Source organism: Camelus bactrianus, chromosome 21 (genome assembly GCF_048773025.1).
Source record: "Camelus bactrianus isolate YW-2024 breed Bactrian camel chromosome 21, ASM4877302v1, whole genome shotgun sequence".
Taxonomy (NCBI): Eukaryota; Metazoa; Chordata; class Mammalia; order Artiodactyla; family Camelidae; genus Camelus; species Camelus bactrianus.
In genome coordinates this window covers 18,353,506-18,379,361 of record NC_133559.1, presented here as the reverse complement: position 1 = coordinate 18,379,361, position 25,856 = coordinate 18,353,506, and the positions used below count along the sequence as shown (strand labels likewise).

The following is a 25,856-nucleotide window of genomic DNA, read 5'->3' as shown; positions in this document are numbered from 1 at the left end:
AATATCTAATTCCCTAATCATGATACACAAATGAAGCTGTCTGGGTATAAAATGTGGAACATACCAAGTGTTGCTCTTTACTAATATCATGCTATTTAATGTCTCAGAACTCTCTTTCCTTACTCATTCTATTTCTGTTTCTTTAGCCTGGAATAGAATTCTACTGTCTTTCCCTACCTCGCCTCCCACTTATCTTTTTGTATCTTCTCCACAAGACTATAACCCCCTTGAAGGTGGAGATTGTTTTATTCATCTCTGTAATAAAATAGTACTACCACAGAGTAGATGCTAAATAAATGTCCAAATGTTGTGCTGCATTGTTGTGGAAGAACACTTAAGCATGTATGGTCTTCTGTTCATACTCCCAAAGAGAACAGCATGTCATACTGACATTTTTCTTTCCAGATTAAATATACAGGTTATTTTCTATCACGTTGCTTGATAGAATAGTTTGCCTTTTATTCCCTACAAAGATGTTGTGCTACTTTTCTTTCTTTTTAGATGGATTAGTTGCCTCTGAAGGAGCCATGAGTCCAGATTTCTTCAATGATTATCACCTTCAAAATGGAGATGTAGTCGGGCAGCATTCATTTCCTGGCAGGTAAACAGTCTTCCAAGAAAAATCTAATATATGGTGTTTCCTTTGTTTTTGAAATACTAAAATTCTCTTCAATCCCTGTTTCTCTTTTTCCACTAAAGAATTTTTTTTAAATCCTGAATATTTTCAAGAATATGCTTATTTGATTCTAAATTAACTTATGAAGTCACATTTTCTATGTAAAAAAATGAAGATCACTGTTCTAAAAATAATATGCTTCCTCACTTTGGAAAATGCAGGCTGTCTATTGAAATAGACAGTATTTTTGCCAAATTAATGGCTCAGGTTGTATCCTAAGTCTTTTCCAAAGCCAATAAAATATAATATAAAATAACAACGCAATAATGTATTTTAACAATTACTGACATCACTTTCGAAAGTTGATGCTTTGATTAAAGACTTTTTCCTCCCTGCATGGCATTCAAGTAAAATACTTAAGAAAAAAAATTGACATGCCAGCATTATTGTGCAATTATAATAAAGTTCCCCCCAGCAGATATCCTGCTTCATTACTGATGTCATAGATTTTGTAATCTTGCCAGAAAGTGTAAACAATACCTTCCCCTTCATATCATTCCTAGAGGTGTAATATTGTAATTCAGAATGACTGTTGAAATTTCACATTAAAATGATCTAATGAATAGGTGTGGTGCTTTTGCCCTTAAGACTATTTTTTCTTTAAATTATTGATTTAATTTTCTCTTCTAAAATTAAACTTTTTATTAACATAAACTTTTCTGTTTGGAAGATATGTTTATGTATTTTTTTAACTGAAAGAATACAGTTGTAACCAATGTGCTATAACTCTGAATCATCACTTGTAATAAGCCATTTTAATCCAGTAGTAATAATTATTGTAACCATTATGATTATCTAGTGTGTATAATTTATTTTGTAAATATTTATCATATTTATTCTAATCTGCATAGCAACTTTTTAAAGCAAGTATTATTATAGACATTTTACAAACAAATAAATCAAGGCTTTAATAATTTAAGTAACCAGTTCACACGCATAGGATGGTTGAGAAGAAAGTCTGAACTATATCTATATATATATCTATAGGTCTCCAAAGCTTATGGTGTTTACATTATAACATACTGCCTAATTCGGAAGGACACATAGGATACTGTAGTAACTTTTAAGTGTTTTGCTTTTTTTTACCACAACCCACTTTAAGAAATACCTTTCATATTGCAACCCAGTGCACACATACATATTTGTTTATATACACGTATATACCTATACATATGTGTAAAACAAAAAATGTTTTAAATGGTAATTATTCTATCAGTAGTAGTAGTAGTAGTAGTATGCTCTGTTTTATTCTATTTTGTTTTATTTTTGAAATACAGATTGCAACCCACTGTATTGATTTCACAACTTACTGGTGGTTGTGACCCAAAGCTTAAAAGTATAGTAGAAAAATATAGGAGTATTTCATGAAATGCAATAACCTTATATGCAATTCAGCAGTCTTTAGTGAACTTCAAATAAATAATAGCACTTTAGAAATGATTTCATTGGTGTACTGGATTGTTTTGGTAAAAAGCTCCTTGCCTTACGAAGTAAAAATTAAACATGGTTAAATACCAGAAAGCATATGGCATTTGATTACTTCTTATATCTCTGTCTGTATTGGCTATAATTATTTAAATAGAGGCTGTTTAATTATTATAACTACTCCATCATGTGACAATTCACTGTACAAATGTTTTCTAAAACATAATTGGAAAAGGAAGAAATGATTTGGTTATATAATCCCAATATTTATACTGAAGATTTTTGCTGATAGCATTTATTAGATTAATTTTTCTGCCATTCATGTTTCACTGTGAACAAAACATTGTTATTGTATTTCCTGCAGAAACTGCTGCTTTAAAGAAATCAGACTGATACTAACCATGCATTACTTATTTGAGATAGACTTGTTTATTATATATATAGTTACATGATCTTTAAGAACCTGAACATTTTCATTAAAACTGAATATACAAAAGAATGAACTTATGAGTTCAACTCAGCAAAATCTTTAATTTCTGATTTTTTTAAAAAGATCCTTTTATAAAGCAATAGAGATGTTTTGAGAGATGGGCATACTCAGTGACTAAGTTATGTACTGTGTTCAAAGATTTCAGGATTTCATTTCTCAGTTCTGTTAATAAGTTTTTTAAAAATGACTTTGGGAAAATTCTCTTACCTTTGACCTTCAGTTCCTTTTCAACAGTAAAAATATTTAAGTAGCTTCTTTCACATCATAAAAGACATATCACAGTAATGTTGGCTTAAAGGATTAGTTAATAAAACTTACTGTAGACTATATGTTTTTTCAAATCAAAAGTGATACACTTATTTATTATAATCATTTTGAATTGGGATTTCTTTTCCCTTTAAAAAGAACTTCCCCTGAGAAAATAGTCTTTCATCTCTTGTCTTTTGTAATTTTTCAGACCTTAAATCATGTAACAGTATCGTTTTCTCTTTGTTTCCAGAAGAAATAATTTACAATGAATTTCGTCAGTTTTTTTGTAGGTAACAGATCAAATAAAAAGACACTCTAAATTTTATTAGCAGATACAAAGAAAACTTACAGTATATCCAAAAAATCATAATTGTTCCTTGCTACATTCTGTTTTATTGACCTTCTCTAGAATCATTTATTCTTCCTTTTATTCAGTCATTTTTGGTTGTTTGGGATTGTCTTTTATTAGGATTTTTATGTTCTTCTTTGATAGAAGCAAACCATGGATCTTAACTCTGGCTTATTTTTTTAATTCTTCAAAGATTTAACCATTTTAAGCTGCTGTGTGATTGTTTACATATTTTGGCATGATAATTTTGATGGATAATGTCCCAGATGTGACATTTTAAACTAATGGCTACCCTTAAGCTTCTGATATTCAGTGGGTAAATTTAAAACCTATTATATCAGATAACATTGACTTAGAATAATACTTTTGACATTTTCACTGTAATTGATTTTAAGCAAAATGGAATGTTTTTTGAAAAGTGTAAACAAAAGGTGTGGAACTTATTCTTCACTGTGAAGATAAGAATAAACAGACTTAATGAACAACATGAAGAATTTGGGTTAACTATGAAAGAATAATGTCTGGATTGAATCTTGGATATTGGAAAAGCTGATTCCTTAAAATCAGGAAATGTTACCTATTTTGAGGGGTTTTTTTTCTTTAAATTAGGTAAATTGTCCAAATGATTCACAAATTCTTTCCCTGTTCTTCATTATATGTCTTTGATAAACAAGCAGTGTCAACGTAATTGGAGCAATAATTCTAAAAAATAATGTATAAAATGTGAGTTTTTATAATTACTATTGTTTTGAATAATTTGAGAATGTGAAACAGTATGACAGTGCCAAGTGGCATGCTCTTCAGCCGTACTTACGGCTTTTCAGGCTTTGTGGGTTTTTAACATGTCAGTTTCAGGGGATTCAGGTAAAGTAGATGGTCCCAAGTTTCTGTAAGGTAAAGAATAAATTTCTAATTTGTATGATAAGGGGTTTTTATTTTTTGTTTAACTTGTTCAAAGAAAAAGTCTTCAGTTTCTTCCTGAAATGACAATGTTTAGTAATAGGACAAATCTGTTAAAATGGGGAAACTAAGTCAGATTTAGAGATTGTTCAAACAGTTCAAATTGTATTTCTTATTAAAATCCAGGTCGAGGAGTCCTTCTTAGTATGAGTATCTGCACTTTTGTGATATAGCAAGGCAGTTTAATTGGAAACAGTAAAAACTGCTAAACTCATCCATCCTATCCTACAAGGGAGATTGGATGTTTGATGAAATACATACTGGCATTTGGACAGCGAATCCTGGGTTTTAAACACGTGTCACTCTCAGTTTGAACGTCTTGGCGCCGGAATTTCCCAACATTTAGAGTTAATGCAAAATACATTAGGGCTCCAAGGCATTAGCTATAGAGTTGCCATTCCCAGAGGGTCAGATGTAAATCTTCCCTTCCCCAGATCTGAACTGGTGTTAGAAAGTAAAGTGGAACTTGCTATTGAGGCTAATTAAAAATAATAGGAGTAAAACTAGCTTTTTTTCCCCTTATATACAAGGTATCCATACCATATTTTTGGACTGTTTTTTTTTTTTATTATAACTCTTACTTTTCAAGACTAACAAGAACCTCATGTTGAGTATTTTTAAACTGCTTCCAGCTTTTACAAATCAGTTTTTGTTACAGTAAAAATGGTCCATTTTTCTTTTATAGGAATCCAATTTTCATAAACTGGAAAAAAATTTCGGAGACTGCTTAAGTTTCCTTGGGGCTTTGAAAAATATTTTTCAGAGGGCCTGGAGTTCTTTGTGGTTGGCACAGTGATGTCATTTACTGACCATTTCACTGGTGTCAAAGATGAATGAGATGTGTGCATTATCGGAGCCAGCTGATTCTACACTTTCATTTTCTGTGTGTGTGCTCTTTTATTTAGCATGCCCCTTTTTTTTCTTCCTGAGTATTTGGTCATTGATTTTTCTGTTCATAACATGTATTACAGATTTCACATATATACCGTTTATTCTGTTCTCTAATTTATTTTTTCAACTATTAAATCACAGTTGAAATGCTAGTTGCACTTTTTAAATTATACTGAATAGAACTAACAAATTATTTTCTTAATATGAAGGAAATAATCTTTTATTTAGATTTTTAATGTATATTTTTTCATATACATTACATGCGAAACAGTAGACTTACTTCTTTTAGGTGTAAGGCTGCCTTAATTATACTCAGCTATTTAGTTAACTTAGTTTTTTTCACTTGAGAATAGCAACCTCAAAATTACACATTCCCTGTCTAAAAGACATGAAGTGTTTACTGACCTACACATTATTCCTTGAACTATATATTAGGATATTTTTTCAAAGCAGTTATTCAAAAGATAAATCCAATTATTATCTATGTTACATCCCTTAATTTTGTGATCAAGAAATTCTTTTATTTTGAGAGGAAAAGTAAATATGCCTATAAAATCCCTTCTTTGGTAAGTTCTGTATCAATTTTTAATTGATAAACAAAACTTCCATTTGTTCTAATAGTTTGTTTTAGTGACCCTCGTTACTGTGGCAGTAATGCAGAAATTACACAGAAGGGTCAAAAGAAAGTGAAAAGAACCTCCTAGAAACATTTCCTTTGACAGATATTGAGACCAGCCATTTGTTCCACAGCATTGTAAGAACTATGTGAATTGTCAAGTACTTAAGTCTTTTAAAGATAATCATCAAAAAACACTGCTTTATTTAATGTGTAGCTTTTTTGTTACTAGCTTCCTATTACTTTTTCTCAGAGGAGAACATGCTTCATGAAGCCTTTAAAAACAACTCCTGACTTTAGTAATTTTTCCAGACATGGTGATTACAAAATAAAGCAGCCAGATTCCATTTTCACCTGTCAATTGCCGAAGATTTTTCAATGCTAATACCCACACAAGGGAGCAAAGAGGTACTCTGGTATACCCCTTGTGGGAATTTAAATGGATAAAACCTTTGTGAAATGTATTTGGTAACAGAGAACAGGAGCTTTAAATCATAGCCTTCCTTAACTCTGTAACTTCATTTCTAAGAATTTATCCTTATGAAGTAATCATAAAGATACTTTATCCAGAGACAAAGACTAGGTGAATGATTGTGTGTCCAAAAAAAAAAAAAAAAAAAGATACACTGAGCGCAGTGAGATACACTTATCTAATTGTGGAGTAAATGTTATTTTCAGCACCTACTTTGGTGCCACATGATGTTGTCCACATATTATATTATACCAGTACTCTGATTTAAGTAAATATGAAAATCAAAATAGGTAAAAGTAGATACTCACTTCACATAAAATTCTTATTTTTTAAGAATTGACCACAGAGACCTTTTAATTTGCTTCTTCCTTATTGAAAATAATTTTAATAAAAATATTATTCACCTATGATGTTTTGATAGCATAAAATTGAGTATACTGCTGCCACATCTGTAATTCTAGTGATGAAGGGAGATAGTTGAAATATTTAGTCTTTCCATTTATATTTTTTGCATGTATTAAAACATGACAACAGATTCATTGATTAACGTTAATATGTAAACATATTTTCATTTTAAGACAAGCCTTTTATTAAGCAATGTATAATGTTTTTTAAAAACTTACTGAACGCTTTGTATATGCAAGGCGCTGTTACACATTTTATTAACTCTTTGTTCATCATGTGCACATTTGCATAGTTCCCTAATACTTGTTCTTAGCTGTATCCAGGTTGGAATATTTGCAAGAGTTGCTTCTTAATTTAAATGGAATTTGGGGTTAAAACATACGCAGTAGAACCTCTTTATAGAAACAATGATGTTGGGTAACAAGACAATATCCTGTTTACTTCTAAAAGTTACTCTGTTTCAAGGTCTATGATTTGATCTCAGAATATCCAGAGCTGTGCAAATTTGCATTATAATTATTTTCTGTTATCCAAGTGACATTGTTTTTAATATATATAAACATGTATTTCAAGCTCAGTAACAATTGCTATACCTAGGTGTAACCAATAGATGTAATTTTAAGTTCTTCCCACCTTCATCAGTATTAACCAATCAGTAATACATGGTAAAATTGAATAAAGCCATTCGCTAGAAATAATACTATATGACAGGTAAAATTCTAAGGTAAAGAAGTGGTTAAATTTGTGGGATGGTAGAAACAGAGGAACAAGAGTGGAAGTAGCTGTGTAACACAGGTCTGATAAGAAAGTCAAACCAAAACAAATAATGGTTTTACACTATGAGATTCTTACTCTAAGAAAATCCTTACATTAAATCATACTTTTTCTTTCTAAATACTCCTGTAGCAATTCTGCTAGTTATTTTTTTTATTTCAGAAGATAGAATGTCTTAGGAGCCTTCAAAGAATAAAATGTTTAAGGTTTTTTTTTTTTTTGTCTAAATCTTAGTATACAAAGACTAATAACTTGTATATAGCTACCACTTATATCGTCATGTATCTCATTTGATCACCAACAGTGTGTGAGGTGTATAGGGCAAAGAGTAGTATTGTCCTTATTTTTGCAAATGTGGATATTAAGGCTCAGAGATTTTTAAGAGACTCACTCAAAACCAGATAGGTAGTAAATAGTGAAGCATTTAAGCTTGGTAAGAGCCAGCACTTTTAGTATTACACCATTACTGCCTCCACGTGGCAAATAAATATATTAGTCTAACAGTGAACTGCACTTGAGAAAGTTTGAGAGTATATCTTATCAAAATTCAGGGTAAGATATGTAGGTTTTGTTGTGTAATGCAACATATTGTTTACTTAGTTTGTTTTAATACACTTGGTATGATTTACTGCAAATTGGTGTTTAAATTGCTTGGAGACAAGTTGCTAAAAATTTATTAATGCATTAAGTAATTAGTTCACTGCCATTAAATTCTCTTAAGTAGTTCGTTAAATTCTCTTAAGTAGTTCGTTAAGTTCTCTACAAATTAATTCAGTTGTATAAAAAATTAGGATGAAATGAGTGGGATAATCTCAGTCTATAAGCGTTATTGTCTCATGCAAATCATTTGTTTAGCTAATTAACCAATGTAAATGTTTATATACATGATGATGTTGTTTTATGCCTACAAATGAGTCTTCAAGATTAGTTTTAGTTGTCTTATTTGTTTAGACTGTTTAATAAGAGGAAACTTCTTTCTAGCCTTGAAAAGGCAAAGCTTACTCCTAAATTCAGTTCCACTGCTTAGGCACTAATGATTTGCATTTCCCAAGGAGAATTGAATTAAGTTTTATTAGTAAATTGGGCCTATAACTTTTAAGGCCAGATTTTATTAGATTATCACACATCAGCATTAGCAAATTGTAAACTTTACTGAAATATAGAAATATAAGCCAAAAATCAAGGCTTAGAATCCTGAAAACCTGGGAAGATGTTTTATTCTAGAGAAAGTATACTCCTGACTTGAAAAAAATATCTTAAGTGATTTACTTTCCTTTGGAAATAAGCAAGAGAAGTGACAGAGAGCAACAGAACTGCTCTCATCAAACCCGTGTTAATTTCAGTCTAGTGATCTGAGCTAAGTTTTTGGAGGCATGCATGTTAGTTATATGTAAAGTTCAAAGATGCTCCCAAAGGAAGCCAAATTTGTTGTCATTTTATTAGGACTTTCATTTAGGAGAAGAAATTGAGCATAACTGAGTCTATAAATTAAAAAAGTATTCTGAATATGACTGGGTCCTATAAAAACATTAACACATCAAATACGGTATAGCTTTGTACTAGAAGAAATGACATGGGAGTTAATCCAGTCATGGCTAGGAAGTTAATTACATCACCACCATTTAAGAGTGATTATCTAATGTTAAGGTTTATACATTTTTATACATCTTAATTGCATTTTGTTGGCTGTACACACACATAAAAATTAGTTATAAATTTAAAAAGAAAAATAGAAATTCTTAAGCAAAAATGGCTATTTTATGACATAATTGGCCTATGAAATGCTCTTATTTTCAAAAAATTAAGTGGTTTTTTTTTAAAGGAATACAATGTAGATTACCATCAGAAAGACTTGCTTATCTGTATTCTAATAAGAGTAACAAAATTATAAGCAATTTGGTTGATAAGCACCACCCCCCCCCCAAAAATAAGAGAGGAAAATAGCGCATGTCATCTTTTATTTCCTTTAAGTCTGGATTCAGTGACACTGAGCTTACTCCTAAACTCAGGGATAGGTTGATTTACTCTAGCCCATCTTTGTTTTGATTGATTTAACAATGTGATTTAAGTATTTATGAACAATTGTTTAAAAATCCTTGTATTAGAAATGTTAAACAAATGTTTTTTCTTAAGTATTTTTTAAAAAAAGGATGAAACCTAGAGCCTGTAGATTTTTAAGTGTAATATTAATTAATTCCCATATTCTCCATATTACCCATAGTCCTTCCAGATGTGCTATTATAAATAGCTCACTCCTCAGATATGAGCCATATGGGCTCTGTAAACTGATTTGCACTAATTTTGAATAGAAATTGTACAGATTACAGATGAATTATTAAAGTAAATGTATATTGCCAAATAAATCTAAGAGCAAAATATTAAACTGCAGTAAACGAGAAAGGAATGTGCAAATGAAGACCTGCCTACTTTAATAAGTTTAGTGGTTACCTTCTCAGTTTCAACCAAAAGAGAAGTTTCTTTTCTTTCTCTTTTTTTTGTTATTGTGTTTTTCTTTTTTTTAAAAAAAAAAAAAGTTCTATAAAACTGCTTACAGAAGTATCTAAGACAAAAACAAGGAAATATAATGTTCTAAACTCAGCCAGTCCAAACCACTTGAGCTGCTATGACAGCTCATAAAACTGAGAGTAGTTTTTAACTGGGCTCTGTTTTGCATTGCCAAAGTGAATTTTCCTTGCAGGAAGTAGCCAGAGGGTTTATTTAGTTTCCAGTCCAAGGCTTTGATCTTTTTGTACTGTCACATCTCGGGTTACAGAGCCCTTTTTCACTGCAGTAAATCTGCAACCGTTAATGAGAATAAAATTTCCTCCTCCTCACTGATCACATGTTGTTAAATGCCAGAACACAGCCAACTGCATATTTGCAAAATTTCAGCTACGATGTATGAAAACATTGCAATCAGTTTAATCTTGTTGTCTTTGTAATTCATTTTATTGGGCTTTCTTCCTTTTTAAGTGACCTATTTTATCAAGTAAGTAAGTGGTTGCAAGACCAAACCTGGGAGAAAGATTTAAAATGTCAATAAGCTGAGAGGAGGAAGGTGTGCATGTATGGGGGAGGCAGAGTGAGGGAGTGAGTGCACATGCATTTATACTACCATTAACATTCAGATTGGCTTTACTTTAATTTGGCTTTTGAAAGACCAAACCTTCCTTTCTCCTCAAATAAACTAAGCTGGCTTGTTATTTCTTTGATTATGTTGTATGTTCAGTTTCCACATAAATTTGCACCTAATGAGTTTGTTTAATAAGTCAGAACATTATTTAACTTTTGATTCAGAGAAGATGTCATAGTATTTAAAGATATTTAAAGGATTTCAAAAGACTTGAACTCTACATTATAAGAGCTATTCTTAAAGTAAAAATAACATCATTGTAAGTATCTACTGACCCATCTTACCAAATGGGGCCTTACACCTACTGGAAATGCTATAAATATCTGTTAAATAAATCAATGGAAATTCAAAATCACATTTAAGCAAACTGATTTTTATACAATATTAAATATATAATTTTCATACTGAAGTACATTTAATGTTTTCTTTTCAACACTTAAAATTTATTTTACTCAGTAACCTTTTTAATTGAGAAACACTTGGATGAGCTATAGGGATAGAGATCAGTAAGAAATAATCCCTTTCCCGTCGAGAAGCTTAAAGTTTAGGGTTAAAATACAATTTTTTAGGATGACTTAAAGTGTCCTACTACTCCTTATTTCACTTTCTTTTTTTTTTTTTTTTTTTTTGAAAAATTTTAAAGGAAATACTATAATCAGGCTTAGAAAAAAGAATTAAGGAATTAATCCTATGTACAGGGTCAGTTTTTAGACATCAGGGGTCTTCTATACATTCCTGCTCACTTTTATGTTATTCTCCCACCTTGATTAAACAAGTATATGTGTGCGCATACGTGTATCCCAATGAAATAAACCTCTTAAATATTTCTGAATTGTCCTTAATCTTTAGAGGACACAAAATTAACTATTAGAAGAGAATTCTATGATATCTTAAATAATAGACCCTTTTTTTTTTTTAAGAGTATTGCTATTTGGAGTGTTGTCATTTGTTAACTTCCATTACAAAAGATACCTTTAACATGTTCTTATAGAAAAAAAAATCAGATGATCTGATGACAATACTATATGTCAATTGTGTAAAGTTAGAAAAATAAAATTAGAAATAATTTTAAAAGATACCATGATGAATTTTCTTAAATAAAAAAGTAAATAGATTTATAGATTCATATTTTTGCTTTTTAACCTGAGCAGTACAGTATTTGGCAAAGAATCACATTATTATTGAAATACAAGCTCCTGAGTGTAAAGGCTGTTTAATGAGACATCACACTTTAATGGTCTGGTAATTCACTAGAACTTAGTTACTTCATTATAACAATAAGCACTCTGGAGGGATTAGTTCAGACAACAGCTTCTTGTAGCTTTGTAATAGAGATAATGCCTCTCTGGAAACACATCATGTCCTACAAAACATAATTTGAATAATTGTAAAATTTAAAGAGACACTGTGTCAAAGAGTTTGATGTAAATGTTGATTTCTGATGCCTTCCATCTCATGGGCAAAAGTTTACTGAGTAGAAACCTTTCGTTTTATGTAAGTAGGTAGGTAAGTAGATCAGTAGATTTCCCAAGGGAACAAGTGACAAAACATTTTAGTCTCTGAACTTCTTTTAACACTGCTATCATAGCTGTTAATAAATTCTCAGAACTTTTAATTGAAAGAGTTTTAGATTACAAAGGATTTGTTAAAATGCATTAGCTTTTCTCATTAAAAAAAAAAAAAAGACAATAAACCTCCATTGATGGTTATGGAAATGGAAAGGAAATCTGGAGTTAAGGGATTAATCATGGACTATAATCCTGTATATTTTACCTTTAGTAATTCTAGGCCAACATGTAGTCTGTAACCCAAATCGCTTGGTAATCTCGTAAGTGCTTAGTGTCTCTGCCAACTGAATAGAACTCAGACCTACTTCAAAGAGACAAGTGTGGCACTCTGTAATAGAATCTATTTTCTAAATGATACTTTGTATTTGAGAAGAATTATTAATATTTTTTCTAAACTTTATACTTTTATCATTAATTATTGGTGAATATAAAATCTATGTTGGTTTTTATGTAAAAGTTACATATTTCTATGGTTTCATTTCAGACTAGAGAGGCACAATCAGCAAATGCTTTCTTATGCCCATAATCAAAGTTAAAGTTTTTTTTTTAATTTTTTAAATAATAAAGAGGAGCATAATTAATTTCCTCAGTATCATCTCTTTTGTGGGCATAAGTCAGCATTCTATGTCAAATAATATACTTTTATATATTTCTAGGACTATTTTCTTTGTTTAGCTTTATCTGAAGTTGATACATCCCACTTTTTCAGAAATTCTTTCCATTTCAGGTTTTTCCAGCCAAAAACAAAGCACCTTCATAATGGCCTGTCAGAAATTAAAAGGCAAAGCAGTCTTAAAAAGGAATCCAGATTTGTGTGGACAGTATCAAGTGGCTAATTTAGAGCCCCTCAAATGTGAAATGATGGGAGGAGGCTTCTGTGAACATAGTTAGGCAAGTAAATTTTTAAATGGCAACTGTAACTTAAATTGATACAGGAAACCCCACAAAGCTGTATTTACATGGGTACTTGCTCAAACATCATGCTGAGGTGCCATTTGAGGTGGTGAACAAGCAGTAATTCTTAAAAATCTCAAAAAGGTTTTTTTAAAAATTCCTGGGTTTTAATGAGTTATTATTTATTGAGTTGCTAAAATTCAACTCATTCTTTGTATACACTAAGAAGAAAACAATGACACTATCCTACAGTTGCATCTTGCCTTTTTATTCTAAAGTCTGAGGGAGGGAGGGACTATTTGCCATCAGCAAGTGGGCACCTTGGTCATTTTAAATAGATCAATTTGTAGTCTTCCCTTGTCCTGCATACTTGAAATGACTAATATAGATATACCTGTGTGCTAGTTGGAAATACTGCTTAAGACCCAGTGCTGCTTGTAATCTCAGAAGTGTATGGTGCATTCCCATCTCCCCGAAGAATTCTTCTTATAATTGCCCAACTTTGCTTATATGTTCCTGATTGTGGGGTTGGCCCAACCCCAAGACAGGGAACATCACAGAATGAAAATAACCCCGCCCTAAACACTTCCATGACCTTTGCCCTTTTCAAAGAGAAGCCAACGCTGTAGCAGTAAACCTAAGTGCAAGAATGTGTGCAATGTGGGAAGTGATGATTTGTGGGAAATAACTAAAAACCTTACCCTGATTTAGTACTTTCAAAATAAACTTCCTGAATATAAAATAAGATGAAAAAGCATGCAAAGAGATTTTCCCAGTATTTTTCGTCCCTAAAGGTGTTGTATCATTTGCATCAGTCATGACATAGAATCTGAAGGGTTTTGATTGAATAATTTTATTTATACAAGCAGTCCAGTCTCACTATGGTAAAGGAAGATATGATTGACCATGGCATTATTTTAGTGCAACAACAATTAGTTGCCTATGTGTAGGCATAAATCTCTATGAATTATGTAAGAACCCTGTAAAGGCAAACAGAAAGCATGTGTAAGAAGCATGCCAAGTATGATAGAGTATCTCTTAACAGTCTAGATTATATGGCAGGAACCAGAATTTCGAAAGTATTTTTAGAGAAGCCTCTATCATTTTCATATGTCATAACAATAACACCACCAAATATATACTGTAAGAGTCTTTGTACTGTTTTTATAAGAATCTTGGAAATATAATAATCTCAGGGCAGAGAGATGTTAAAAGGGATAGCCATTATTCTTATTTAAAAAAAAAGAAATCATGACAAAGAATGTTACAGATATAGACTGAAACAAGTTATATCAATAGAGACGTAAATCATATCCAGATATTCTGGTTTTGAGGTCATTGCACCCCACTAACTTTAATAAAATGCAGGAGTTGTTGATAAGTTCATACTTAAGTTAGTTTTGCTGAATTTTTAAATATAATTGCCAGTCCTTAAGGGAGAAAAATGCCCTGTACATCAGTGATTAAAAAAAAAAGTATGATGTTTCCTTATGTCATTTTGAAAATTACTTTAATTTAAAATATGATAATAAGGCACAAGTCAAACATAATTGTTAGAATCATATATATCTACATTCCAGTCTATGCTGAATTTGCTTGGTGTGAATGCAGTATGTGCCCAAAGGGTGCATAGCCCCATTCTGTGAAGGTAATAATAGAAATAGTTCATTTTGTTGTCAGAAGACTACAGTCTGGTTGATCAGGATGGCTTCAGTCAATTCATATCGTGATAATCTAAAATTAGCCTTAGACCTAAGTAGTAAATGAATTTACCTTCTTTTTTTTTTTAAAAAAAAAGACCCATAATATAACAAATATATTCTCAAGGACCAAGAGAGTTTATAAAATTTAAGAGTAGAGATTTATTTTAGTACCTGTTCTAGTGCTAAGTGCAGTGTGTATATTACATAGCACACTGAGATCCGGAATGCTTTAGATGGCACTAAATAACTATGGAATATTTAGCTGACCTGTATTGATTACTGAAATTACTGAATTAGTGGCTGAAACTATTTATATAACACTGCCCAATATAGATTTTTTAAATGTCATAATAATTAAGGAAATGCCTTTTTGTTGTATATTTGATATTATAAATTTATTTAGAATCAAATTTCCAAACTTTCATGCTATCAACTGCTAATTAAAATTTTTTTTTAACTTTCATACTTAGCTGTTTAAAAACATGCACCTTTAATTGTTTAAATATAGTTTTTATTATCCATAGTTGGGCTTTCAATTTTAGAAAAGTATTAGTTTGATTTAGCTACAAAAAAAAAAAAAAAAGAGCTTTTGTCAATCACTACTTGATTTTTATCAGCCAAAGGTAATTTTCAGATGATTTAGCCTAAAAATTTTTGAGGCAAATAAATGAATAAGTAGACCATGGCATAAATTAGAAACTTTATATTAAGCTTCTTATATTTGTTGGGATTTTTGAAGGGTTTTTTAAAATAACATTTATCCACCTCTTATGTAAGGTAATAAAAGAAAGTTAAAAGTTTCAAAACTATGTAGAAATATTCCCAAACGGTATTATTTATTTAAGGACTTTAGAGACAAGGTTTTAACAGAAGCCTGACATTAATTTTTAATTTACGAGAGACTGATATGTCAGCAGGGGTAGTTTGCATATTAGAGAGCGATGTTACCTCTTTGATTATACTCACATGTCAGATTTCTCTGTTTTATAAAGAAAGATGGGGAGTCGGTGTAGCCCATTTTGATTAGAACTCATGATAATTTTAGATTCTATTCCATCTCTTGAGCGTGTTCATTTTGACAGGGCATTGTCATTTAAAGATTCTGGTTAGTGTTTAAATTTCAGTAACTGAAGGTCATTATTCATATTTTAAACAGGACGAAAAAGTTTTTAATACTAGCATTAACTTTTGAATTATGCTCGAGCTCTTAGACTTTACAACATGTTTAGTTTCTTTTCACTTCTTATTAGTATTTTTCAGTACTTAATAGTCTCCTGCTCCCACTTCCAACAAGAACTCTCCTCTCTGTTCAACATCAGAAACGTTTTCCTCTTTGGCATGTGCTTTTAGTTCCCCAAGCAGTATAAGCAAATTGGAAAGTTCAGCTGTCATTCTTGGAAGGTCATAGATCACACTAGCAGCCTGAGTAATCCAAGAGGTTTTAAGTATCATAGCATTTAGTTTAAAGTGAAATTTGCTCTGACAGAGCTGGCAGACCAATAGGAAAAAGAAATATTTGTGCTTGGAGAAGTGCATATGTAGAGACCAAGAGTATAACTGATGGCTGGAAGTGATTTCAGTCTAAAAAAAACAAATCATTAAGAGAGTGCATAGGGGTAAAATACACAGTTCATATTTTAAAGAGTCTCAAAATGAACCAGCAACTAAGGTTAGCATTACATAGTAATTAGCTGTGGTGTTCGGGCTTTAACTCACTCAGTACCAGACAATATGGTTAAACTATCACTGTGAAAACATCACTACTTAAATTATATTCTCTAGTTTAAGCCTACAGCAGTAATTTTTGTACCTTAAAAAGCCAAAGTATTATGACAGATTATATAAATGTTGAACCAGTAACAGACAAACAATTATTTAAAGGAGGTGCTAATGACTCAGTTTATTGACCTAGGGGTTACTTTAGCAGCTCAGTAAGTTCCCTTAACATTTGGTAGTGTGAAATGAGGCACTGCTTGATATTATAAAATTGCTAATTTCAAGAAGTCCTTGTACTTAATTGAAGAAATTGCGAGTTAAAGATGACTAGATGGCATACTTTCATTAAAGATTGCTATAAAAAATTTGAGACCATTATAGGTTTGAGTAAATATTCACTTCGGCTTCATAATCACATCTGACAGCTTCTGTTAGGCACCTATTTGAGTAGTTTTTTCTGTTAATTGCTACAAATAAGGGAAAAAAGTATCTTCTAATGGCTCCAGTTATTTCCTTCAAGTCATTGTTCTGTTCAGTAAAGCCAATTTTGAGTCACAGCTATACAAGGTCTATAAAGGCTTTCCTTAGATGTGCAGTGCCGATAATAAGAATAAAGTGGGAGGGACTTCCAGCAAGATGGTAGAGTGAGCTGACTTGGAGGGGCCTCCTCCTACATAGATACAGAAAAGGTGGACAAAATATAAGAAAAAGTTATAATTCGTGGCCACATTCACAAAAATTCACCAAAGTCACACACAGGTGCGCACACACACACACAAACACACACACACACACTCAGGAATCACCATAAGAATATTGAACTAGGTACGGTTATACAGCATAGGAAAGCGGAACTGAATTCCCTTTATAAAGCCTGGAACTTCAAAGGGCTGTCTTTTTCTCATCAGTTAAAAAGAGGACTAGATGATTTTAATTCACCAGCCCAGAGAAGTGGCCAAAGCTTGTCTTCTTCCCCAAGACACTAGACTGGGACAGTAGTCACCCGTGAGAAAGGAGTTATCAGCTTGCTCCACGCACATGCGTGGGTTCAGAATTTATACCATACGTCTAATTCAGGGAACCCCAAGTCAGGAAATTATCACTTAAAATGTTTCAGGACAGTTTTGATATATTAGGCCCAAGGGCCTTGATATATTATAAACAAATACAGAACCTCTCTGTAGACGTATTTCCAAACTCAAGGGCCAACAGATAAGCAAAAAACAAACCTAAAGTTGAATACAATAAAAAATTAGGAAGCTCGTGAAGAAAGGGGCTGTCGTGAAGAATTGTCAGATGCAACAGTGAGAGCGTTAGGATGCACAAGAACTAGAGTTAATAGAAGAATCTCAATGAGACTGTAAAAAAAAATTTTTAAAGGAATAGAAAACTTAATGCAATGATGATATAATATGAAAAAGTACCAACTATAACATCTCACGTAAAAATATAATCATTAAAATAGGCTATGGAGATGGGTTAGATAACAAATTAAGATGTCTAGTAAGGGAATTGTAAATTAAATGATATTAGAAGAGCATCAGTGAAGTGGAATTTCTTTCCATTTGGAATAAATCAGTGACTGTTTTACACATACTTCCTCCATCATTAGTACAAATTAGTTTTTATCTGAGGCATCTCAGTATAGTAACTAAATTGAAAGGATTTGTCCCCAAGGTGGTATTTTTCCCCTTAGAACTCACAGATGTCTTTTTCAAAAAAAATTTTTTTTAACAAGTTCCAGATGAATACTTTAAATACAGCCTCCCACTACTCATATCATTTGCCCTTAATTTTGAGGAAAATATTAATTTGATTTCACTAAAAATGACTCTTTAAGATTCTTTAGCCTTTTAGTTTTATCATAATAAAAGAAAAAATGATAGTCATGCATATAAAAGATTAAGAGTGGAAAAAAACTAAATGGAAAATGACAGCTAAGCTTGATATATATTGGTGAAACGCAGTAAGACTGCTTAACTGTGTCCATTTTCTCAATAGTACAAAGGCTCAAGTCCAAAGCAATAAGTAACACCTTTGAGCAACCTAAAGTGTATACGTATTACATATACATTTATAGAAACAAGATGCTATTGACAAGTTCAGTGAAAACTTTAGACGTTTTCCTATAATAGAAGTACTTGAGCATGCATGTGCATTAATTATATTTTTCAGTGTCCAAGACAGCCTCTTCTATCATTTTCATAGGCCTCCACATTCACAAACCTTTTTTTCTGCATATGAATGATAGAGATTCCTGTTTAACTCTAGATTATTTTACATCTATAAGGTGAAAACATCGATTATGTGAAAAAAAAAAAGCAATGGAAACCACATTGTAGCAATGTTAAATGCGCTGAGAAATTTAAATTTGGTAAAGCTTGCTTTGTAGGACGTGATAGTACGTGAGACAAGCTCTCCATCTAGTGGTTGATCTGTAAATTGCAAACATTTAGGTCTGGATTTAATAATGTCACTATACAAATGTTAGGTACATAATTTTATAGGTATTGTCTCATTTAATTCACACTTCTCTTAGTACTATATATATGAATTTCAAGAAAAAGCGTCCTCCTTTGCCAGAATAGTTCAGTTCTTCCTATTCAGTGCTGAAGCAAACTACTTACACAGTCTGATTTCACCTACGCGGAAGACGACTACCGCTTAGTTATTTGATGAAACATAGTCCCATATCAAAGGGGCAAAAATTATTTGATTCCAAGTAACTATAACCTCTCAAATTTTTAGCCAATTTTGAAATTCTTTCTCTTCATTCTCAGTTCTCAGATAGAAAAGATATAACTTTAAAGATCCATTTCAAAAGAGAAAAGATAGCATTTTTTGTGATGAAGTGTAGCACATTTGATCGCTGTTAATTCTGCCAGTGCCTCTCCAGGCGCTCCTTCCTTCACGTGTGGACAGCCGTAACATTCCCTTAAATGTTCTCCGTGCTTTGGCCTCTCAACCCTATGTTACCCCAGTTATGTTCCTAAGACACAGAAGTAAGTTGTTCCTTTTCTTAAAAATCATTGAAAACACTCCAAAAGTATTTGGTTCTTAGTGTGGAACATGATGAACTTTCAGAGTCTAGTCCTAACCTCCCTTTCTAGCTTTATCTCCTCCTGCTGCTGCCTACATCATAAACCGAAGACTTCAGCCACAACGGGTCATTCTTCAGCTCTTCCTCTCTTTTGCTCAGGCTGCCACACTATCAGTAATTCTTCCTCTTCACATGTGAAATCCTACTTGTCCTTTGAGATTGGCCCGTTCACGCAGTCTTTTCGAACGCCCACTCCATGTCGGGTGCAGTGCTGGATGCCAGGGATATGGCAGTGAGTAAGACAGTTCTTAACATTCATGGTGCTTACATCCTAATAGGAAATAAAGACAGAAAATAAAAATTGATGACAGGAAGTAACAGGTGCGTTAAAATCAAGATATTTTCTATGGTGACTTTCTAGCCCCTGAGTTTCTTCTGTAACAATTTATACATACCTCTAGTATACTCTCACATTATATTAAATATTTGGTCCTAGTCTATTCTGTAGTAATTTATAAATATACTAGGATTATACAACATACTATTATCAGAATTTTGTTCCATGTTAGTTGCCTCCAGTGCATTGTCAGGGACCATGTCCTGCTTATTATTGCCTTCCCAGCACCACATCTCTTTTTTAACATTGACCCTCAACGGTGTATTTAACACATTATAGGAACTCGTACTATTTGAATGGATGGATGGACAAAGGATCACTATTGCATAGACTTAAATTTCCCATGACAAATCATACATAAACTGAAATTATTATGATGCTCAATATATAATCTACTTAGAAAGGAAGATAAACATACTGATTTTTATTCTATGATCGGTATGTTGGAGTAATTGATAAAAAGAATGAACTGTTCTAGAAGACTATTACCAAGTCATTTCATATAGTTTTATAATATGCTGGAGCTGCTTCCTTCCCAAAAAGTTAGTTCATGTTAAGTCCTTCCACTTGACAATCCCAAAAGAATTCCAGCCTTCCATATTATCTTATGGACAACAAAGATAGGTAGCTAGTAAGAACCATTGTTCTCTATAACTATGTTGTTATAAAGGATTTTGTCTTAGGGAAAACAGAATCTGCAAAGAAAGACCCAAACTAAAAAGATGAAGTTAAACATGGTAGTTATAAGTTATAAATTCCATGTGTGTCTGTGTGTGTCTCCACACACAATTATACAGTCAATATAAGCCATTTTGTGGTAATGACTCCTTAAAAATTTTGATAAAGATCAATACAGTTTTAGCCCACAATAGCAGAGAGTCAGAAATAGGATCTTGTTATGTTCTGTACTGGTTTCAGACCACATCATAAGTACCGCGTTATTTTCAGCTTATTTTAAGATAGCAAAAAAATGAGGTATTTCAGAGAGGACATGATTTTAGAGACCATGTCATGAAGATTGATTAAATGACAGCTGTGAAGTAGTCATATTAAAGAAGAATTAGACTTCTTTTGTGGTTCAAGGAGGTAATTCTAGGACTAATAGAACCAAATTTCAGATCAGTGTAATAAAGAACTTTATAACAGTTTAATGTGTCTGTAGAAGGAATGAACTGCCTTGACTACGTAGTGAGCACTTCATTTCTGGGGGTGTTCCAACAGGAATTTTTGTAGAGCCTTCACGGATGTTGTGACTGCATCAGATTATTTCTGAAAATGTGTCCAAGTCAAAGATTCTGTGAGCCTATGAAAAGAGAACTTGGCTTGAATGTATCCCTTTTTTTTTTCTCTCTAGCATCCACTAATGTATTCATTATTTGCTTTGCATTCATTTTGCTGACTTGGAAATGTCAAAGAAGAAAAAGACTTGTGTTGCTTTCATCTAATTTTAATACAATAATGATACTTTTCACTTATGCAGCACTTTTCAGCCAAGGATTTCAAAGTGCTTTACAAATACGCACTAATTAAGCCTCACACACAGCCAGAGGTAGGTAATTTTCTTCCCTTTCTATAGGAATGTCAACTCTGGCGCAGAAGTTTAATAAGAGCCTCGGAGTGCCTAGGAGTCCGTGCTGGCTGCTGTCCCCTTGTGATATGCTGCATGTGAAGCATCACTTGTCATGTCTGATTTCTGTTTCCTCCCTCTCGAATCACCTCAAGTTTAGAATTCAAGTGAATGCTGTTGAAAATCTGTTTGAAGCCTTGTAAATTTTACAGAAACTTTAGTCTTATACTTGCTGAGTGCTAATTAGATTCCTAAATGTTTCTTTAAAAAGAAAATCTAGAAGTGGTTTATATTTGCTGTTGATTTTAAATATATTTTACTTATGAAGAATCTTTCATTTTTTTCTAGGTGCCCCAAAATCATTGTTCTTGGGATATAAAAGTTAATAGCAGATGGGGGCCTAACCTTTCCTACTTGTCTCTTCACAACAAACAGTAACCATTTTCTTTGGACTAGAATTATATATTTTCAAGAAGTAATACTGCATTCTGGTGTTTTTCTAATTCAGAGGTCCAAAATAAGATTTCTAGACATTGAGAATAAAGGTTAAATGATAACTACAAAATTAGTCTTGTAAAGAAAAAGTGGTCTAGAAGTGGCATATTCTAATCTAAAGTGACACACAGCTTTTTTATATTGTTTAGGAGTACCAGGAAGAGAGTGCACATACAGAGACACATGTTCAGTGTTGGATTAAATTCCAATATAAATAGCCAAATATGTGAACTCTCATCTGAAGCAGAATGGTCACACAGGGCAAGAGCAGGTGCAGCACACCACAGCTTACTTTCTCAGGGTCCGTAATGAGGGCATGCAAGTGGCTTTACTACCGTTTAAGTCAAGCCTTGGTGCATCAGGAAAGGACAATTTTTGCTGACACTTCCCTGTTATGTTCATGTTTCTGTCCCCTTCCAGAAGAACTTATATAATGTATCTGCTTCTACTGGGAAGACTTGTATCAGGCTCTCTTGATTTTGACCAGATTCAGCATTAACAAGGTTACATCCTTATCCCAAGGGAGGAAGTAGAGTAAATGTCCACATGTCCCAAAAGAATATTGATCTCCAGGTTTTAGCATCCTGAAAAGCCAATTTCCCTACTATATTAAAACCAAATGAGAGTTAAAGGAATCAAACTATTCTATTTCAGAGTGAATTTTATTTAAAAGATATTAACTGTGAATATAGTTGATCTTTCATAATACAAAAGGACCAAGGAATTACGTCAAAGTGCCATCCAATAACGTTTCAGATATTCTTTAAACAGCAAGTTCATCTGTGATACATGATGGATAATTCCAGGAAAACTTACTTTTAGGAGTTGGTTTCATTTTCCTATTTGAAAACTTTTCCTGAATAATATCTATAGAAGTTAAAAAAGAATGTGTCTTGTACCTTGTAATGCACATAGATGTCTGTGGGTGAACCGTTGAGTGCATAAATAGAAGTTTATTACAGTAAGCTTGCAGGCTCAGAAACTCAAATATATCAGTGTTCAAGGTTTGGTCTTACATTCACTGACTTGGGGATGCATATTCTTAACAAAAAAATGTGACATATTAATAAAACAGAATATTTATTTGTCAATTTACAGTGAAAGTATAACCATCAGGCAAATCACAGACAATGTCTAAGTTTATTCTTTACCCTGTTGGCAAGCCACATGAGAGAACAGTGATCAGAAGTTTGCTTATTGGTCATAGAAATAAAAAAAACAGGGTTTTGCCATTTGAACCTATAATGACTTCAGTCTCAGACCCTTTGTTAAGGCCCTTCCTCAATGAGGACAAGCCTGCCAAAAAGGTCAGATAGTCGTGTTGGTGTTACAGGTCACCCCAAGGAATTGCTTGGGTTGGTTCTACCAACAAAGCCTCTGAGGAGCTCCTTGTTCTGTGCCAGCATGGCTAACAGACTCCTTTCTGAGTGCCGACATCTTTGAGATAGAATTACAGTCGTATTGTTCCTCTGTGAGATGTTCTGCTTTGAAGGTGCTTGTGCGTATTTCTTCACTAATCAACCATGTGCCTCTTGTTTCCAAGTTCTTGAGGGAGATCTCACCACAGCCCTGAGACTGAGAAACAGAGACAAAGTTAACTACAGTTTAACCTAAAACTGCTGCTATTCAGCCTCTGAAGAGATGCTAAGAAGTGTCAGGAGTGGCTGAAGGCAGTTAATAAGTAGCAAGATGAAAAAGGAAGGAGTTGAAATCCACAAGCTGTATAATCAACCTTTATATAATTGAGAATTGTTTAGATACATGAGTATTCGTTAGCCTTAGTGCTTCAAGAAAAAAGTTTTCAATGGTCAACTTTTCCTCTAATTTTAAACTGATACAGATGTGTCTTAGTTAATAGACTCCATTAATTTCTGAAACATCTTTAAAGCTACCTCTAGAGTAGTATTTCCCTTCATCAGAAAATATCATCTTTCTTTCCATGGGATCAAGGTAGGGAAGGCATGCTTATATTTGCCATTTCAAAATAAAATTCAGACTTAAAAATTTCAAACAATTTTCAGAAATTACGGACACAGTTTTGACATAGAAGGAGCCCAAAAAGTTGGATTTGTCCAGGATCACTCACTACAAATGCTGACCGAAAACATGTATTTCAGAAATTCCATTCCCCTAAGAGGTAGATTCACATGAACTATATGTGCCCTATATATATTAATGGTTCTTTACTTTTAGTATTTAATCCTATCCCAGCATACACACACACACACACACACACACAAGTTATTTAAAACCTTAACATTTTAAGTTCTTTCTAAAGTGTTTTAATCTCATGTTGAGTTGTGAGAAGTTAATGCCTATATGAATATATTTTTAGTCATATTGAGATTTTGCTAATAAGAGGAAAAGTTTATTTCTAGCATAATCTCAGACAATCTTGAATCATTTAAATATTTTTTTTCAAAGCTTGCATTTCTGGATTATAAATAATTTCTTTTGATTGGAAATAAGCTCACTGGCATTCACCGCATGAGTTATGCATGAGCATGTTACAGCTGCCATATTTGCCTGGCAAAATAAATATCTTGTCATTTTGCTAAGTGTTTGATAATTCTCTGATTCTTAAAACACTTTTTCTTCTAAATTTATTAATAGATGAAAGAATAATTTTAAAGGAATTAATCCAAGTTTATCAATGTTTCAATCTATAACTCTGAAGGTTATCTCTGGGCTTCTATTATTTCCATAGAATAAATTGAACCAAAATTTATCATGAGTTTGCTGTCACTCAAAACATGTACTATATAGTAATTTTTTCCACTGAGGAGTCAGAAGACTGTGCAGATCAAGTCTGGCTAACAAAATTGCAACTTTTGTAAAATTCTTTGTCTTGTTCTTTTAGTCATAAGCTTATAGTATGATTTGGCTCTGAGTGAGAGATTACTGCTGAAACTCAGTTGCATGTCCTTACCAATAGTGGATTAATCCTATGAAAAAGAGATTTTATTACAACTAGCAAAACTCACTTTACTACAGTTTTAATTTTATCATTCCTTAGCAATGTGTTACTGCTGATTGCTAGCATGTAAAATCTTTTCATACTCTGGCATAAAAGCTATATTAGAATGTAATGTATTAAAACTTTTCTGATCTCTCTTTCTCTTTGTTTTGAATGGTAACCTGATGACAGAGGTTTTCAACATTTTTAACACAAATTGTTAGAAGTAAATATTTATTGTACACATTTTATGGCTGTATTTAAGAAGAAGAAAGGTTAATGGTAGCCAGCCACATAAGTCTGTTTTGCTGCTAGAAAGAGAATCTTGGAGGTATAAAATTCCAGGCCTCTTACTTGACCTGCATTTTGGGTGTATGATGAAAAATAGAACTGATTATTCCTTTTTCTCTTTTTAGTCTTGGAATGGATGGCTTTGGCCAGTCAGTCGGCATTCTTGGACGCCCTGCCACAGCTTATGGCTTCCGCCCTGATGAACCTTACTACTATGGCTATGGATCTCGATAGAGTCGCCCCCTTCCACATGGACGCTCAGCTGAGAGGAAATCTGTGTGGGTTGGGTTAACTTTGAACCTTGGCCTAATAATGCATGCTGATACTGTTGCAGGTCTGTGTTTCTTTTTATTTTTCCATGTTGTTAGCTGCAGATTAACTCCAACCTCTTCCGTCCTATGTGAAGTACAGTTGATGCTTGACAATGTTCACTGATCAAACCCCATCTTGATGCTGAGTAACTTTCCCCAGGAGACTCAAAAGTGAATGCTAAAAAGCAACTAGACTGGAAAACAAACACTGCATTATGTACATTAATTGACTAATTTAATTTCTATTAAAAAGAAGCATAAAGTACAAATGAATTAACAGAAGTCATGTGTTTCTATTTAATGTTTCATTAGGAGTTACATGTTTATAGAGAGTACATACGAATTTTATTTTTTCCTGCCCTTTTTCCTCCTTGTAAATGCTAGAATATTTCACATGATGTGTGTTACCTTTAAAATTTATGAAAAGAATATCACCTTTTTATTTCATGCCATGTGCCTGAAAGATTGCTTCCCAAGG

At 32.7% G+C, this 25,856-nt stretch overlaps 1 protein-coding gene across 2 annotated transcripts in view; it reads left to right on the top strand.

Moving 5' to 3' along the window:
• KIFAP3 (kinesin associated protein 3) overlaps positions 1 to 25,651 on the top strand; it is a 127,996-nt gene extending 102,345 nt beyond the window's left edge. The window contains exons 19-21 of one of the 2 annotated variants that reach the window (XM_010953853.3): positions 502 to 601; positions 21,239 to 21,307; positions 25,193 to 25,651. In XM_010953853.3, the coding sequence (XP_010952155.1) occupies positions 502 to 601; positions 21,239 to 21,284 (146 nt within the window). In that variant the 3' untranslated portion in view covers positions 21,285 to 21,307; positions 25,193 to 25,651. The remainder of the gene's footprint in view (positions 1 to 501; positions 602 to 21,238; positions 21,308 to 25,192) is intronic. The other variant, XM_010953851.3, reaches the window with a different exon arrangement.
• Positions 25,652 to 25,856: the final 205 nt, after the last annotated feature.